This window comes from Alexandromys fortis, unplaced genomic scaffold (genome assembly GCF_014885135.2).
Source record: "Alexandromys fortis isolate MF-2015 unplaced genomic scaffold, M_Fortis_MF-2015_v1.1 scaffold_98, whole genome shotgun sequence".
NCBI lineage: Eukaryota > Metazoa > Chordata > Mammalia > Rodentia > Cricetidae > Alexandromys > Alexandromys fortis.
The window spans coordinates 417833-437403 of NW_026068002.1; the positions used below are offsets into that span (position 1 = coordinate 417833).

General features: G+C 44.3%; 1 protein-coding gene across 1 annotated transcript in view; it reads left to right on the forward strand.

Annotated features, from left to right (window-relative positions):
• The window catches only part of Col4a4 (collagen type IV alpha 4 chain), a 116061-nt gene that overhangs the window by 21136 nt on the left and 75354 nt on the right, over positions 1-19571 (forward strand). Inside the window, exon 4 of the mRNA XM_050161052.1 lies at positions 2462-2539. Within this exon, the coding sequence (XP_050017009.1) occupies positions 2462-2539 (78 nt within the window). The remainder of the gene's footprint in view (positions 1-2461; positions 2540-19571) is intronic.

The following is a 19571-nucleotide window of genomic DNA, read 5'->3' on the forward strand; positions in this document are numbered from 1 at the left end:
ATCCGAGCATTCAGACTAGCTACTGTGCTTACGTGCTGTTCCAGCCAAACCTGGGCATTTCATCCCTAACCTTTTAGAATTTTGAACTTGTGCTTTTACAGATAACAATGGTAATTAAAACTCAAGAACGATAGACTCCTGAAATTTCAAATTCATTCATGTGTGGTTTACACAATATATGTGCTCACACACATGCATGGGGAGGCCAAAGGTCAACATGAAGTGTATATTCATTTCTATTGCACTCCACCATTCATTGAGACAGACTTTCTCATTAATCGAGAGCCCACCAGTTTAGACATACTACCTGTCCAGCAGGCCCCTGGGATTCTCCCTGTCTCCACTCCATAAACACGGGGATCACAAGCCTGAACTGCTGTGCCAACCTTGTAACATGGATGATAGAAATCTGATCCCAAGGCTTCATGTCCACATGGCGGGCACTATACAGATTGGCCTGTCTCTTAGCCCCTCAATCCCTCGAATTCTTCAATGCTTTTAATGACCCATAAGACCTTTGTTCATAAATATGTCTTTTATGTTTAATGCTTAAAGATATTTTCTCTTTGAATTTGCTCCTTTCTGCCCTAGAGTTAGGGTTTCTGTTGGTATGACAAGACACCATGACCACAGCAACTCTTTTAAAGGAAAACATTCAATTGGGACTGGCTTACAGTTCAGAGATTCAGTCTGTTATCATCATGGTAAGAAGCGTAGCAGCGTGGAGGCAGACAACATGCTAGACAGGTAGGTGAGCATTCCATATCTAGCTTGGCAGGCAGCAGGAAAGGAGAGGCACTGGTCATGCCTTGAAGCATTTGAAACCTCAAAGCCTACCCCGCAGTGGCACACTTCCTCCACAAAGATCACATCTACTTCAACAAGGCCACATGTCCTAATCCTTTACTATAATGCCACTCCCCACGAGCCCATTTTACTCAAACCTACAGTGCCCCCTAAAGGAAGTTGAGATTGAGTGATTAAAAAACAGAAACCTTTTGAGTAGACCCTTTGTCTTTTATCACCCTCACCCATATTTATGAACTTATGCATGTATTTGTGTGTGCTTGTGTGCATATTTATATGTAATATGCATATTAACATGCATGCATTACACCTACTTACTGGTCACCAGCACTGTAGCTATTAGCTTAGTGGCTTTCTTGTGTGTGTGTGTGTGTGTGTGTGTGTGTGTGTGTGTGAGAGAGAGAGAGAGAGAGAGAGAGAGAGAGAGAGAGAGAGAGAGAGAGAGAGAGTCATGTAAAGTAGGCTGGCCTTGAACTGGCCCTGAGCCTCTCACCTCTGTCTACTGGTGGCTGTGGTTATAGGTTAGCTGTTCTCTATTTCTTCCATTCCACATTAGTGTGTGTTCATTGCCTTAAGCTTAAAAGATGTGTCGACTGGACAGATAAGCATAGACAAAATTCATCTCTGCTGCTTTCTTGATAGTCCTATTTCTGCTAATAGCAGCTGACTCCCCTTTCCCACCTGAACCAAAGCCATAGTGCATGAAAGCAGGTGCCTGAAGCTTGCTGTTTTCTATAAAGAATGTGCATATGGAAACAGCAATTCTTTGAATACACTTAGTAGTGAAGTGGCTGAGGGCTCTGGGCATAGATAATGTGGATGTGCAATGGGTGACAAGGTGTGTGTCTCATTAAGGGCAGGAAGTGTGTGAAGTTGTGTGTGTGTGTGTGTGTGTGTGTGTGTGTGTGCGTGCGCGTGCACACACGTGCACATTGACTTTCTAGAGAGAGTTACAGAAAAGTCTGTTAAGGCAGGAAGAGGCCCAGATGACTCAGGTTCAGGAGCTTCTGACTAAGGGACACAATAGAGGAGCCACCTTGGAGAACTGGGGGATTGCTGGAAGGAAAACGTAAAACCAAACTGTAAGACTTATCTGGAGAGTTATCCAAAGAAGAAATTCTTTGGTGAGGATCACGTACCCTGGCGGATCTGGGAGACACAAGAAGAGCTGTGGAGAGAAAGGCAGTGCTATCGTTGAAACTTAGACTCTGTATCTGCACACAGCTTGCTAACCGCACATTTACAGCCCTAGACTGTGCATGACTTAGTACTGAACTCTTCATAGAGGAGAAAGCCTTTATATGATTCTGGCTCCGGTGGCTTATGAATAAAGTTCCTTTTCCTCCAGTGTCTCCAGGGTAGGGGGTCCGACCCATGGACTGTACCATGGGGCGGGTGCTATTTCTTTTTAAGTGTCAGCACATCTCATTGCAGCCAGGCGTGCTGATGTTCTTGAGAAACCGAGGCAGAGGATCAAAAGTTTGAGTGGAACAACCTGTCTCAGAATAAATACATTAATATTTGCTTTTCCTGGATCTAAAGGTGAAAAGTGTCCCGTGGGATGTGCACATGTTGGGCTTGCTCTATCATATTCTCTATGACCTGAGCTGAGCCCTGAGGACTGAAATACTGACCGAATGGCTTCCCTTTCCAGAGTGGCAAGAAGTATGGCAGCCCTTGTGGAGGAAGAAACTGCTCTGTCTGTCAGTGTTTTCCTGAAAAGGGATCTCGGGTGAGTGACACAGAAGTCAACACTGACAGTGTGCCTGGATTTCACACCATTCTGAGTATTTACATAGCCTCAGGTCCTTAGCATGTATTGTTAGCCAATGCTGCATATCTCTTATAGTGAATGTTCTTCACGTTCTTAGAAAGGTTTGCAATTAACTTAGACTATGTGTGAAGCTACATGTCTGCACAGTGCACTTCCCCCTGTGTGTTATACAACTCTAGGGTCATGAATCATCCTTCGAAGAAAGGCCTGGGGTCTTTCTGTCACTCTAGGTCACCCCTCCAAGGTTTATTGCATATCAGTGTTTTAAAGGCTCTGAGAAGTCGGTGAAAGAAAAACTGTTTAACTTGGTTTCAAGTCATCTTTCTAGACAAGCGACCATAATACCTTTTCATGCATACCACCCTATTGAAACCTAATATCCAAGCCAAGGCAATAGCTATAAGTTGCTTGCTCCATATTTGCCAGGGACTGGTCTGTGTGCTCAAAATGCCTTCCTTAGCTCACTGACTCCTCACCTTCTATGCACCAATTGTGCTGTGCCGAAGAAGACAGAGCCAGAGACCAGCTCAAAGCCACCAGAAGTGTTCTGCTGACAACTGAACTCTTAAGTATTTTGTAAAGCACGGAGTCCATCTTGGCCACTGCCTTTCACATCTCAGGAACTTGCAAACGTTTCTCTGTGCACTGACAGCTGCACTTGGCAGCTGTGAATTCATGTGTGCTGAGGTTCAGATGAAGCAACTCTTAGCTTCGAAACACTCTCATCATTTTTCTGTAGGCTTAAATATAACTCTTGCACTTCAAACACATAGTTGTGTGTCAATTAAAAAATTTTTAAAAACTATAAAAATAACCACCATAAGAAGGGTTAAGGTTGGCTGTCTTTCTGAGCTTTAGACCCTTTTGAGGTCAATTCAATGATTTGGATGCAGCAGTCACCAAGCCTTTCAGGCTACTGAAACAAATATAGTACACTGGGGGCCGTAATCAACTTCAATCTCTTTCTCACAGTTCTGGAGGATGAGAAACCAAGATCAGGGTGTCTACTTGTGAGAGCCTTTTCCCAGCTTGAGGATGGTGTCTTTGTGGGGTGGAGAGGGAAAGAAAGAGAAGGAGAGACAGAGACAGAGAGAGAGAAAAAAGAAGAGGAAGAAGAAGGAGGAGGAGAAGAAGAAGGAGAAGAAGGAGAAGAAGAAGGAGAAGAAGAAGGAGAAGAATAAGAAGGAGAAGGAGAAGGAGAAGGAGAAGGAGAAGGAGAAGAAGAAGAAGAAGAAGAAGAAGAAGAAGAAGAAGAAGAAGAAGAAGAAGAAGAAGAAGAAGAAGAAGAAGAAGAAGAAGAAGAAAGCACTCTTCACTCTTCTCTAGGGTCTTCTCAGAAAGGCGTGATGGTGATGACCAAGTCACCTCCCAGATACCTCATCTCCTACTCTTGACACACTGGAGCTTGAAATTTCAGTACATGAACAGGAGGCATAAGCAAACATTCAGTCCAAACGATGTCCATGTCAATCCCACAAGGATAGGCATGGAACTCAGAGAGAATGCTTGGGTGGTGGCCAGTCTTTAGGGCAAAACGTTTTCTTCCTCCGATCCCAAGGCTTTATTGATGTACCTATGTGTCTTTAGAAACCTCAGTCCCCTTAATTATGTGGTTCTTTACTGGGGACCATTTAGTTTCACCCACCTTTCTGAGGACACTTGGCAACTGAGACCTGTTTGTCATCACAGCTTGGAGGAGGGAGCTACTGGTGTCTAATGGTAGAGGCCAACAGTATGGCTCAGCTTCTTGTAGTGCAGGGTATATTCTACACCAGAGATTGATCCCCCAACACTGGCAGTGCACACACAGAGAAGTCCTGTTTTTACCCCAACAGCTCAGTGGGATGGGTGTGATTATTTTTGTTTCCATCTGACAGTGTAAGGAACCCAGATCAGAGCCAGCAACTATATCCAGGTGCCTGGCCTCACCTCCAGCACTTGCTCCACAGGCATGGAAAAATTATTACACTTAGGTTCCAAAACCTGGGTCTATTTTCACTTAGTGAGATCAAGGGGGTCCTTCCTGAGATCAAGCCTTTTGTATTTGTTGCCTGGATCCTGCTTCTATTTCTTGAGTGTCTCCATGATCACAAGCCAATGATGGCGTTCAGAGTATGCTTGTTAGCCCCCCCCGCCCCCGTCCCAGGCTGTCTGTGGATTGCTGAGTTTCTCTCTGCTCTGTGTGTGTCCCCAGTAGTGGGTGGCCAAGAGAACTCTGTGTGCAGCCCCAGCAACCTCCGCCTTTCCTGGTGGCTGGAATCTCCCTGTGAGGGCTGCAGGTGGGTGACATTTTCCAGCAGAGACTGTGGGAGGGCGATCATGCATCAGTAGGAGGGGATGGAGATAAAGGAATCCAGTCCTTAGCATCCAGCCAAGCTCCAGGTGGACTTCTGAATAATAACAAGTTGACACTGAGTTCCAGGAGCTGGAGGTGTCTCGCTGAGCCTACTCATCTCATTTAGGGGAAAATCTGGTGTCCCCAAGAAGGAGATTGCTCCTCTCCTGTGGGCTCATTGGGTTGTTTGTTTAAACACCACACTAGACCTGTTTGGTATGAAATAATTCTTTTTTAAATTGTTTTATTCTTTTATGTTTATTCCTTGATAATACATACATATAATAAATTCTGGTCATTTTAATCATTATTATCTTATGCCATCACCTGCCAGTCTCTCTCTATCTGTGTGTGTGTGTTTCATATGAGTAGTTCATTGAATTTAATTAGGGTTAAATAGGTGGAAAGCTATTTGCTGCAATAATGTCATCTCATCGGTGGATACAGCACTGAAGAAAATGACCTCCATAGCAACCATCAATTGCCATGAGTTCACTAGTGAGGAATAGTCACTTCATGAGCCATTACCCATCCTTATTTGGCAGGTTTTGTTTGTTTGTTTGTTTGTTTGTGTCTGTTTGTTTTGTTTTGCTTTGTTCTGTTTTAAGGCTAGGTTTTACTGTGTAGCCTGTCTGTCCTGGAACTCACTCTGTAGACCAGGCAGACCTCAAACTCACAGAGATCCACTTGCCACTGCCTCCCAAGTCCTGAGATTAAAGGCATGTCCCACCACCAGCCAGCCAACCTTGGTCAACAACTTGTACCAGGCATTTAGGTTTTCATTTCATAACTATTACTTCTAGAGGAGCAATATCCACACACTTCATTGAGGACACTAAAGCAATTCTTGACAAGCAAACCCAGTTTCTTGATAAAAGCTCTTTATCAGAGTCTGGAGCTGCAGTGACCTACAGCGAGGTAAACTAGGGACAGATACACGCAGTGGTCCAGAGACCATGGCCCAGGCTCATCTCTCAATCAGTTTGAGTACGGCTGTGGCTGAACCTTTTTATTACATCTTCAGCAGGTACTTGTCATGGGTCATGCAAACAGCCTGTTGACTCATAGCACGTACCTTAGAGGGACAAGCCGTCGCCTGCTGGTTCCCCATTTGGAGTAAGTGCTTTCTGTTGCACTGCTTTGAGCCCAGTACAATAGATGACACCTAGTAGGCAGTCTATACTAGTAGACAGCAATCAATAGATTAAAACCCAGGCTTCCACCTAGAGAGAATTCAGGAGCCCGTGCTGTGGCCATGTCAGCACACTGTGGATCCATATGGCCTCCTGCTGTTTACAAGTTAACAGTGACTCTCCGAACCCAAGCTTCTTATCTCACGAGGGCGCTGTTTGAAAATGAGTAAACTCTCATAGCTCAAATCCCTGGGAGCTTCAGGCATGGCCACCGATGATCATCTTTATGGGAAGTCAACTCTGACCACTGTGGCTCTAGGACCTCTCCAGGTCAGTGGTGTTGGGGGCAGGAAAAGGGGGTACACCCTCCTGATTGCTGGCTTGCAGGGTCAAGCTCAACCTAGGAGAGAAAGGTTTGTCCAGAGGATTAAAGCTGCCCCTTGGGGTGGTGGTATCCATGGTTCTGGGGTGTAAGATGTACCTGGAGAGCTACTGGGTTGCTCCCCTACATGATCTCTGACTCTTCTCCGTCCCCTCTCCAAACTCTCTGTTAATCTCTGTAAAAAGGCAGACTTGAACAGGATTTTAACTTAGTCTTTGGCAGTCTCAGTGGAAGCAGCGCCATGGAGTTAGTGGTCGCCTGTTGATAAGGAAGATGAAGTCATGTACTTACCAACCAGGATGGGACCTTTTATGAGTTCCGGGTTAGTGACTGGGATGGTGATAGAGTTTATCTCTCTGTAGACTGTTTAGAAAACTATGTGAATGTGTTTCATCATCTGAGGGAGGGAAGTAACCGTGAAACCAGCAAAGTTTTGTGATCTTGTGTTTTCAGTACAGGGGGCAAGTGGCTTTAAACTCAGACTGCCTTCAAGTTTTTAGTTTGAAACCCAGACCAAATACCAGCAAGTCTCTTTTTCCCTGGGGACTGTAAATCACTGGGTAGGCTCAGTACGGCTTCTTCCTGCACTGCCGCCCACTCCTCCCTTATATTTTTATCAGCCTGCATCTTATGATTCAAAAGGAGAATCTTCTTGGGGAATTTCAATTACTTCTAGTATTTCTCATAGCGTTGTTTGCTCACACAGTTCTGACCTCCAGGCTCTTTATCACCCACACGACTGCATTTAGGACACGAATTTCAGACACAGCCTGTCAAAGGGCCCAGAACAGTAATTTTATGTCTCTGGATTCCCAGTAGTCAGTAATGTTCTCTTTTCACAGAAACGCCAGCCAGAGACAACTGGAGGCTGATAAAGCAAGTCTGCCACCCGCTGCTTTGTCCCTGCTTTTTGGCTATGCTGCAGCCCTTTCCTCCAAGGGTTGATTGTCTGTCTCACTTGGTCATCACCAGAAAACCCTGTGATCAGTGATGTACATGATGCACATGTTTTTAGGGGACAGCAGGGAACTTGAGGCCAGAAGTCTGGGCCATTCTTTCCAATAAACATGAGGTGCTGGGACATGCCTTTGTCTTGTAAAGGCACAAAAATCTAGAATGTTTCTAAACCCTCATGCCCTGTTACTACGTGTGCTTCCTGGTGGATTCCAGCTGCCAGGCTCGACCTCACCATGTTGTCTTAGCTTGCTCAAGTGTTTATTTCAGAAATGCTAACATGGTTTTAAAACACCAGAACACTTGTAGAAGCTGAAGGGATATATTTCCAGGTTTGAACATATTGTGTATCGGGGTTGAGTATTTCTGAGAAGGGCTTTGCCAGCCTACCGTTAGCAGATGGGCTACCTACAGTGTAGTTGGCGTCGATACAGCAATAGTTCGCGCCTACCTGAAGACTTGATACAGGTAACTAACGTCAATCTTGATATGCTGGAAAGTCTCCTTGATATCTAGCATTTATGTCTATGTAAGAAGGAAAAGGAATATTTGCTCCCTGCACCGTACAATGTGCCACATGTTTCCCATCATGCCATGCGTGCACGTGGTTCTAACAAAACCGGACTTCTCCCAGGACTCGGTTGTAGTGTGATTTGATGGGGGGTTTCGGGGCATCTACTTGTGCCAGTTGTCTCTTCCAGTGTAGGGATTTCCAGGGGGCTTCAGGGCTCCCTAGTTCCTAATTGGTCACTTTGTGGTGCTGGCGTAACTGCAATCAATAATAATACTTTCCCATTTGTTCAATAAATAACCATCAAGTCCTTGCCAAGCAAGGGGCAAGACAGAGAAGAAAGTCCCGGTGGCTGGGCCTTCTCACAGCCCTTAGTCTCCTTAGACAGATGAGAATCACCTTCCAGCCTCTTTTCTCATTCCCTGGTCAATGCTATTCACTTTCTGGGTGCATGGAGGTGCCTCATGCGAGAGAAGAGACAAGAGAGGCGCTTGCTTCTCCCTGGGTGTGTGAGTTGGCTTCCTGAGCTGGCTTTGCACGGGAGCATGTGGGCAGAGGGCACAGGATGCTGGATGCACCTTTGAGATCAGACCCTGCTGGAGTTGGAGGGCAGCCAGCCCCAGCATGGAGAAAAAGTCACATTAACACCCGCAGCTTCTGTGGCAGATTAGAGCATGCTTGGTGGCCTGCTGCAACAGAGGTGTGGTCTTCACTTGAGGGCAGATGTGCAAAGCAAGTGGTTGACGCTGCCAGGCTCCAGCTGGAGAATCTGCGGCAACCTCTGTGGTTCTTGAGAGTGTTTACCATTCCTTCATCCTGGATGCACTGCCCCAGATCCCACCTCTGCCTCTCTTCATGTTGCTTTATTCTCTGTGGTCTGTGTTGAATCTCACCCACGGCCTTCTTATAAGAAGAGGGCAGATAGAGCTCCTCCTGGGTGACCTACAAAGACCAAATCTAGGATAAGACCCTAACCGTACTGCAACCTTGTCATCTTGTAAGAGTAATGGAGATATGGGTAGTAGATGCAGGTGTCTGAGGAAGATAGGGTGCTGCTGGGGAGGCCTGTTAACAGGATACTGAAGTTACTGTACTAGTGTGCTGCACAGGGAGGCCAGGGAAGGGATGAAGGGACACCAAGAGAACAGCGTAGGGGAAGTCATGGGAGCAGAGTGCACAGAAAACACCATCTGATGACCTAAGTCTCCAGAGCACGTAGCTGATGCCAGGCCATGCTCTACATACTAATTCTACAGAATGGGGTGGTCCAAGAGGGGACCTTATTGTCCAGATACCTAAGCTTTCTCCTCTGGCTCTCTGTGCAGGTCTTTCGGCTTCACCTGCACACTGTCTCCGCCCACTGCATCTGCACATGAGAGCATAGTTAAGCCCCTATTGCTCCCCAAGGCAGACTGATCAATGTACCCCAAGCTCACTGTGAACAGGTGACATAATCTTAAAGGCACAGGAACATTCTTTGTTCCTGACTCCAGGCTCCTTGGATGGTTCATCACCTTTTCATCTACAGTTTTGAAATTCCTCCTGATGTCCAGACTCCTCCCTCCCCCAGTAATATGGCAGGACTCTGGAGGCACAGTGCCCAGAGGGCTCAGGTTTTCACCAGCTGCCCAGCTGGAGGATGTTTGTGATACTGTAGTGACACCTAGTGGCGTGCTCTCTGAATTACACTTCCGCATCAAGACGAGAAAAATTAAAGGGAATGAAAATGATAAACGCTAATAATAAATATATGCAGCAGAGGGAGAGGTACATTAGACATAACATTTATTTGTAAATTTTAGTTATAGAAGCAGCCAGTAGACATGAGTATACATTTAAAATTCGTAATGTGTGAGGTGGTGATCTAGTGTCTGTGGTGAGAATGGATCTCTGGTCCCAAATTCATTCTAAAGGACATCGTCCTAAACAAATACTAAGTAATATGCACAAAACAATAATGAATTACAGGTGGTGAATCTGGCGATTACTTTCAGGGAGACATGACAGTTTGGGGACAGGTTGGTGTGGTATGGGATGGAAACACGGGCAGACACCTGAGATCAAAAGGTCTGGGTTCAAATCTCTACTTCCCCAGGCCCTGGCTGTATGGCCTCAAGCAAATTGTTTCACGTCTCTGAGGCGTCAAGTCCTCCTTGGGTAATGAGGAAGTAACGAGGCCTTCGGCTTTCTGTGGCTGTAAAGAGCCCAGGAGAATAAAGCAGAACAGCGTATTGAGCTTCGAGCCGCAGGACATGGCAGCAGGGGATTGATGTCACTACCAACATCATAGTTCTGTTGGGAGGAAAGGAGGGTTTGAGTGACAGATGAAGAAAGGCTCTTGTCGGCTCTGGGAAACAAGTGTGACTGAAGTATGAATACCTGGTCACAGGGACTGGGTGGGCTGGGGAAGTGGAGGGCACATTGTGCCATCGGAGGTAAGGTACCCCCAAGGAAAGGACAGACAGAAGGGGGGCTAACCAGCTGACTGCTGTGTTGGGGGAAGAACTGAGATCAAGGGAGTGAGGGAGACTGACCCTGGGATAACCTGTGCTACAGATAAGGTGACCATGACCTGGGGGGTTGCAGTTGGATGAAGATTAACTGGAAATATGGCAGGAATTGAGTTAAAAAGACATGAAAGATGTGGTCTTGGTAGGGAGAGACAGTGAGTCCGAATGGACCATGGGATGCTGAGTGTACACCAGTCACCACCTGAAAGCACAGGGAAGGAGCCTGGGAGGGAGGAGACTTGCTTTGACATTGATTGTGAATTAGGAAAAAGGCATCCAAGAGACTGTCTAGAAGACTGCTGGAAACCGGGGTTGGGACTAGAAGATGAGATTGAGGCCCACAAGGAGAGAAGTCTTCAGTAAATTAGGGTAGACGTTGTTTCCTGGGAAAGCTTCGTAAAGGATGCATATGGTGGTTCTGTTGAACTTGTCCATATTGAGTTTCATGGTCTAAGTTGATGAGGAAGACTGACCGAGTCTCTTCCTCAAGAGGGCACCAGATCTTATTACAGATGGTTGTGAGCCACCATGTGGTTGCTAGGGACTGAACTCTGAACCTTTGGAAGAGCAGTGAGCCTACAGACTGAGTGAGAGCCTGTTTCCAAAAACTAATGATGGTGAGGAAGAGGAAGAGGAAAACATCACTTCAGACACAACAGGGATTAGAGAGACCCCACACTATGCCAGTAAAGAAGCAGGAGACAGAAGGGGTCCTGAGGGAGGTTGACCATCCAGGTAGGGATTCAAGTAGCAAGGTTGTGGGCTTGAGTAAGTCGTGGTTCTGAGGCATTTTTCTTATCTGTCTGTATGGGGATAATGTTGCATGATTTACAGTGTTTCTGATTGTATTCTATGAGATAGTAAGGGAGAGGGGTCAGTACATAACCAAACCTTTCTGTAATACTTCTGATAGCCAGTGTGTGTGTGTGTGTGTGTGTGTGTGTGTGTGTGTGTGTGTGTGTGTGAGAGAGAGAGAGAGAGAGAGAGAGAGAGAGAGAGAGAGAGAGAGAGAGACAGAGAGAGGCAGAGACAGAGAGAGAGACTGAGCAAGGCAGAAGACAATCTCTTATGCCCTTTTACCTCTTGTAATAGTTCGCTTAACTGGTCTGCATTTCATCAAATGAGCAAGACTGGCTAGTCATAAACCCCAAAGATATAACTGTACCCACTTACCCAACTCTTGGACCACAAGCCTGTATCTTCCCACCTAGCTTTTAAATATGGATTCTGGAGCTTCAACTCAGGTGCCCATGTTTCATCGCAAGCTCCTTTCCAGCTGAGTTGTCTTCCCCAGCCCTGTATATGTGTGTGTGTAGTTGTCAGTTTGCAACCAAACTGCTAAAAATCGCAAAAGACTTCTATCACAGGGGTTCTGGTCTCAGAGAAACCAGTCCAGTGGCAGCAAAAAAAGAGGCTGACTTGAAGATTTTATTTTATTTTTTAGAAATGTATAATTCTTTTTATCTTCTACCTTGTAAAAACAAATGTGATTTTTCTTACTCCTGCTGAGGGACTATTCCTGACTTAGTCAGTTAGCCAGGGACAGAGTCCTAAGGACTGTCCTAGCCTCCAAGCGAGTCTCTATGTGCTCTGATTTTTCTCTTCTGTCCGGATGAGCCAGGAGCCAGGTAGCTGATGACCCATCTGATGACCTGTGCCAGCCTGGCCCTGGAACAGAGGGAAGGAGGTGACCTGGTGGTTTCACACTCATGTTACTCAAGGGTCAAACTAGTTGCCGCCTTGTTTTGCTCCCAGTGACTTCACTGTCTCATAGTGAAATTCACAAACAACAGAGGCAAAATTTGTGCACATAGTAGGGACAACCTAAATCACTGTTCTTCTATTTGAACGTCAGATGCAGGATTTCATGTGGAACCTGTTTTGATCAATTCACGAATGGTGGGTGAGGACTAGGGGTTAGGATCAGTTGGGGCTTTTTAAAACTATTTTTTAATGAGAAAACATTCTTGTAGTGATCGATTCTCTAGTTACAAAAATAACTTTCATCAGCTGTTATTTTTCTTTATTCACTCTTAATTGATTCTAAGATAGCCTTAGAGATAAGCAAGCCTAAATAGTTACTTATAAGGAGTTTTTTTCCTGACCCCATTTTTATGTGAGCTGATTTGATGAAAATAGGAATTCTTTCTGGTTTACTGTAGATAAATTATTTATTCTAATGGAAAGAACTGTCAGACCACTATTTCAAAGACTAATGTTTGGGGGACTTTTAGACCAATTTAATACAGGCACCCAAGGTTTAATGTGTTTCTTTTAAAATTTTATCATGTAACAAAGTAACTAATAATATTAAAAAGCACTAAAATGAAGCCATAAAGTTCATGTCTTCCAAGGGAGACATTCCACATTTTATGTGAGTTTTCTACTTGCAAAGTTGCTGTTTAGGGAGGTTGGAATCAAGGCATAATGATATCTATGTCACATTTTGTTAAGGCTCTGGCAGGCCTGCAAGTTTGCTCACTGCTCAACAGGGGGCAGTCTGCTGGAAGGCTTCAACATTATCTATCTATCTATCTATCTATCTATCTATCTATCTATCTATCTATCTATCTATCTATCTATCATCTATTTATCTATCATCTATCTATCACCTATTTATCTATCTATCTATCTATCTATCATCTATCTATCTATCTATCTATCTATCTATCTATCACCTATCTATCTATCATCTATCTATAATCTATTTATCTATCTATCAATCATCTATTTATCTATCTATCATCTATCTAGCTATCATCTCTATCTATCTATCATCTATCTATCATCTATCTTCTATCTATCATCTCTATCTATATATCATCTATCTATTATCTATCATCTATCTATCACCTATCTATCATCTATCTATAATCTATCTATTTATCTATCTATCTGTCAATCATCTATTTATCTATCATCTACCTATCACCTCTATTTATCATCTATCTATCTATCATCTATCTGTCTGTCTGTCTATTCTGTCTTTTATGTCATGCATCTCTCTTGATCCCATTCATTTCCCTGTCCCTTCTCATCTGCCCTCCACCCCTGCACATATACCCCAGATAAAACAAACTTTAAAAGAGAAAAAAAGGAAAAGAATAAAATAAAATAAAAAGGGAAAAACGTAAAAATATCTTTATGGAAACTGCAGTGTGACACAGTGAGTCACTGCAAACCTCTTTGTCCATATATCCTTACTTGCAAGAGTTCACTACAAAGAGTCATTGGTCTGGTTTGAGGTCTTTGGTTTCTGCCACCCTGTCAATGCTGGGCACTGACTTGGGTTCCTCCTGGACATCCTGTTGTTGTCCTGTGTTATGAAGATCCTGCAGCTTTAGTCTGCAGGACAGGTTCCTTCATAAGCTCCAGCAGATCATAGCTGGGGTGGATGATGGGGTGAGCCAAGTCATATCCTTGGGTCTGGACCTGGGCAGCTGTAGGGTTGGTCTGCCAAATATGAAATGGAACAGCTCTCTCATGCTCACAACTTCAGGGCTTGTTCACCCACACCTGCACTATCAGGGCTGACTCTCCTGCCCTTACAATCTTAGGGCCGGCTCTCCCACCTGCCCCAGACATAGATGGGTACAGGAGCAGTCAACTCTCCCCTGCCCATGGGGCCCCAAGACAGATGGGTATGAGGACAGTTCGTCTATGCTCACAACTTTGGGGCTGGCTCACCCACACTTGCACTGGCAAGCTTGAATCTGTTGTGCTTTCCTGGTGATTACCATAATGCTTTGAGGTGAGGCCTCTGGGAAGTGAATAGAATAGAGTATTAGAGTGGAGACCCCATGATTAAATCAGGTGGCTTTATAAGGACAAGGGCGAAAGTAGACCCCCCACACCCCAGCAGACACACTCTTTCTCCCATCATTATGTGGTACAGCTTTCTGGGCTTGGCCAGAGCCAGTACCATGTAGTTTATACCCTTCCAGAACTATGATCCCAAATACATGCATTTTCTGTAATTTATTATTATTATAACGATCATTAATATTTGTGATACTGGGTATTGGGCCTAGGTCCTCATGTATGCTAGGTGTGTGTTCCACCACTGAGCTGCATCCTCAGCCACGATCTCTTCTTTATAATCAATCAGTCTGTCTCTGGTTTGTTTAATTACAGTAGTGAAAGTTGACCTTCTCACCAGCATGACCTTGGGCATCCATGTTCTGTCCTCCAGGAGCCCATGTTTCAGTGAGTGTAGGTTTGGGGGAGGGTGAAGATACAAAGAGGATGGTGCAGATAGTAGAAACATGTCCTTTTTGAGATCCTGGAGGGGCATCTTAGTCTCAAGGGTAAGGGCAGTAAGTCAGGGGAATGGGTTCTTTCCACAGGAACTTAGACAGTCAGCCGAGGACAGGAAGGGAGGGTCCTCCTGAGTCGGGACGTGTGACCAGAGCTTTAAAGTACAAGAGCTTCCCAGAAATGGCCTGAAGTTGGGGTGCATGTCAAGGGCAGGGGTTTGGGTCGGGGGCCCTGGAGGAAGGCTTGGTTTCCTTCAAACAGCTATTTTCAGCTCCACTGTTTGTTTTAAACGTAGTTTTTATGGTTCTTTCTCTGATCAGGACCCGCTTCCATAGCATACTAATTGGAATTCTATCAGTCTTGCCCCTGTGTTAAATGCTTCCATTCCTTGTTTCTCTGCTAAGTTCCATTAGCTTACTGGATTCAAGATTGCGTGTATGAAATGAAATGCATTAAAGAGAATTATGGCCAGTTGATTGGGTGCCTCTTTCTTAGTTCCTCTTTTTACAGTTGAGAGTTCATCTTGCTATGTTTCTAAAAGCACGTTTTATAAAGTACTGTATTCACAGAGGAGAATTTGGGGAATTGATGTACAAATTGCTTGCATGATAAAAAGATAATTCTAAACTTAATAAAATAGAAGTTGTAGCTGGACTGGGCATGGTGGTGAACCTGTTTAATCCCAACACTTGAGAGGTAGAGGCGGGCAGATCTCTGTGAGTTCGTGACCAGCCTGGTCTACAGTAAGGGTTCGAGGACAGCCAGGACTATTTCACGAGAAACCCTGTCTTGAAAAACAAAAAACAAAACAACAACAATAACAACAAAGTGGCAGTTGTTTTCTGAGTTTCATATTTAAAAAACAAGGGAACTTTTAAATGTATGTCATCTAATCTACAGGGCAGGGAACCCTGATTGCTCTTTGGGCTGAGGAGGGAGGAGGACTTGATTGGGGGAGGGGGAGGGAAAGGGGAGGCGGTGGTGGGGAAGAGACAGAAATCTTTAAATAATAAATAAATAAATAAATAAATAAATAAAATAAAATAAATAAAAGAAAGAAATATTTCCAAGAACATTGAAACACTAACTAAGATCCAGAAAATTTTGTTTTAAAATATCTAAGTAAGATTTTAAAAATATAAAAAAAATGTTAATATTAGATACAAAATTAATCAACATAGGGTAAAAAAGTCATCATTATTCCTTTTAGTTTGTGGTCTAAAATGTTCATGCTATCCATTGCAAATCTTTTCCCATGTTGTCAAGGTCTCATAACTCTGTTTTATCATTGCTATTTGGTAACACATATGCATATATCAGAATTCTTAAAAATCGTTTAGAATTCTCAATTAACTGTAGTCCTTATGTTGAGGATGGACATGCATGAAGAAAAAGGGAAACATTTATAAACTATGATCTTGATTTGCACTGTCTAGGCAGGTGTTAAAGGTTGTAAGTAATTCTCGTGGACTCAGTGACTTAATGGTGATGCAGAAACAGCAGTTTCTTTATTACAAGGCTCACTGTTGCAGGCTGTAAGATGCACAGGGCGGGGAATGTGACATTGCCCTGGCTTGGATCTTTCCTCTTTTGTCATTTGCACATTTGTCATAATAGCACATGATAACAGTGGCTAAAATGTATCACAACAGGTACTCTCTAAAACAACTTTATAGGTTTTACTCTTTTTTATGGCCCTAAGCTATTGCCAGATGAAGATGCTGAGCATGAGAGAGGTTCAAGGTGTAGTCCAGAAATGTCACAATGAAGCCCATTATTATGTACAATTAATATATGCTAAAGAGATATTTTTAGAAGGAACCATGTACTCAAGGACACGCAGCCAGTAAGTGTGGCCTTGAGCTTTGAGCACAGGGACTGAACTCACTGGGTCCTCAATCACTGTCTTCCTCAGGTTTTCTGCAGCCAAGGGTGGCTCTTTGTTGCTCTTTCGATGACTGTTTGCAGATACTGTCAATTGGGCACACCCTCCCCAGACCCTCACTGCACACCCACATTTGCTCAGCCGAGTTTAGCTGCCCACGCCTGCATCTCTCTGTCCACACCCCAGCCTCAGAGAGGACTGCCCTGGCTCTCGTCCCAGGTGGGATGAGCAGGAATTGACCTCTTATCAGGAGCTCCTTTACCTGTCCATAGAGATGACTGACTTGGTTTCCTTTCTCCCCGGGCTCCGCTCTTGCCTTTACTCTCTGGTCTTCTACCTTCCCAGCTGCTGGTCTTTCCCATTTTCGTGGTACTCGGTAGTGTGGTGTTCCGTAACTCAGCTGGGTGACACTACACGGTGCTTCGTTGTGAGAAGTCAAACAATGTGTTCGCCCCATCTCAGGCCAGTGGGTTTTCACAAGATTGTTTATCCTGCTACGACAAATGATATTGTTCTGTGCATTATTGCTAGCAGCTCCTTCATTAGGACCCAGTTTAAACCTTTGCGTCATCTTGCCTGTCTGACTGGGACTGGCTCAGGCCGGCACCGCTATCTAAACAGGATCCAAGTTTGGTAATGGTTAGGTCTCAGTTATCACTTATGTTCACTGGGGTGTTCTCCTGAGTGCAGGGGATCATGGTAAAGTATTCTGGCATTCATGAATATGTGGTGTTCTGGTGGGAAAGCCAGGCTATTGCCCTGGTTTTAGGGGTATCGCCAGCAGTGCAACACAGTGCATGGGTTCCTGCAGGTCCATGAAATGAAGACTCAGAGACACTTAGAGAACAAACTTAGCCTAAGCAGCCACAGGGGTCCTCAACCTGGCTGAGCTGAAACACTTGCCCTTAACCTTCAGCATTTTTATGTTTCCCTGTTTACACTTTAGCCAGTAGATTTCCATACCTCAAAACAGCCTGAATGAAGCCTCCAAAAATACAATGCCAAATGCAAATACCTGATTCATGAGGTACCACGGGTTTTCCGGGTTGCCTTTAACCAGTTTTGCATAGGCTTTGTATCCCTAAGAAACTCTCAGACAAGGGCAACAAAAGGTGTCTGTAACACAAAGGATGGATTAGGGTTGTTTGCTAACTCTGGAGCAAGGCCGAGTATAGCTCAGAGAGGGTTACGGCTAGCTGTGGTGGTGGCCGAGGGTGCTTGCTATCACTAGCACCAGGTTGGCAGGAATTTCCGCCACATTGGGGAACATCTGGCGATCTGAACCCTTCCAATTGCCAGCACACAGTACTTCCTTCATGTAATCGCACAGGAGTAGGCACCCAAAACACATGGAGCTGACACCTGGGTATCTCAGAGTTTTAAACAGAGAGCGCTCTGCAAGAAATACTTTTTCCAAGAACCCTGTTATGAGTGTTATTGAGACAAAGGGTTATAAACTACCTTGTTCTTAATGGGTTTTAGAAAATTTGAAGAATCACAAAAGCTCACAGCCCAACTTTAAATGAGTCTGACGAGTGTTTTCAAACTCTAAGGAGATGTAAAACATGCTAAGATATGGTGGGGAGCAGCTTTGCCACCACAGTGTGTGATAAACCCCCGTGTGTTGGTGACAGCCTTATGACTCAGCAGTCAATGCAAACTTCTCTCCATCGACTGTCAGAATTGCAGCCCAAGACAGCAAAGCAAGTTACTAAATGCAACAAGAGTCGAATACACTTTCTACCCACATCCAGTTCAGAATGTTGAGACACTGCCATTTGAACAAGCAGATTCTCTCTTTCTCTATTTCTGAGTCCATTAAAATAGCCTCTTTGTGTTCATAGGTTAATTATTGTAAAATAAAATAAGCAAACTTGAATTTCTGCATTTTGAAAGTATGTTTTTTAAAGCTTGTTTTTATTTATTATGTATACAGTGTTCTGCCTGCATATATGCCTGCACACCAGAAGAGGGCGCCACCATGTGGTTGCAGGGCATTGAATTCAGGACTGCTGGAAGATCAGCCAGTGCTTTTCATCTTTGTGCCATCTCTCCAGCCCCCCAAAATTATGTTTTGATAGAATTATTTTGTCAAAATCAAAAACTGTACATGGCCTTAGGTAGAGGGCAGTTAAAGTGAATGTGTGATCAGGCCAGGATTGTCAGACTTGTGGTCATCATCACCAGCAGTCCATCTGTCCCTTTAGAGTGTGGGAATGGACAGAAGTAACCCACAAAACAATTCCATCCTTATTATTTCTCTTATAAAACATTGATTTAAAATTTACTTATATGTGTAGCTGTGTGTATGTGCACATGAGTACAAATGGCTCTAAAGGTCAAAGAGGGTCCTGGATCCCCTGGAGCTGAAGTTTCAGGCAGTTGTGACCCACATGCTTTGCAGGGAGTGGACTGCACGGATTGCACAGAAAGCATTTGTCCAGACAGTGACTGAGAAACGAGCTAAAAGCAGCTACGGAGCTGGGCAGTGGTGGTGCACACCTTTAATCCAAGCACTCAGGAGGCAGAGGCAGGTGGACCTCTGAGTTCGAGGCCAGCCTGGTCTACAGAGAGAGTTCCGGGACAGCCAGGACTACACAGAGAAACCCTGTCTTGCTTGTGGGAGAGGGAAGCAGCTATAGGAAAGAAGATCATTATCCCTTTGAATTATATGAATAATCAGATATTTTCTCCTTCACTCATGGCTGTGTTCTTTATGTGGTAGCAGTAAGAGTCTTATGTTTTTACTTCTATGCTTCATGAGACATCCCAAGACTGACAAGTGCAATTGGCAGTGGAAAAATAATAGCAGATCTTTAATCCACTTACATCTGCGAACATGCATATGTCCCCTTGTACACACACACACACACACATACACAGATGCACATATGCATGCACATGCATACATATATGCGCACATGTATATACGCACACAATAATGCAAATTTATCACAGGGCTTAAAATCCACTTGGAAAGGCAATGCCATAGTTTCTACTTAAATTAACATTCATTTGTGTTT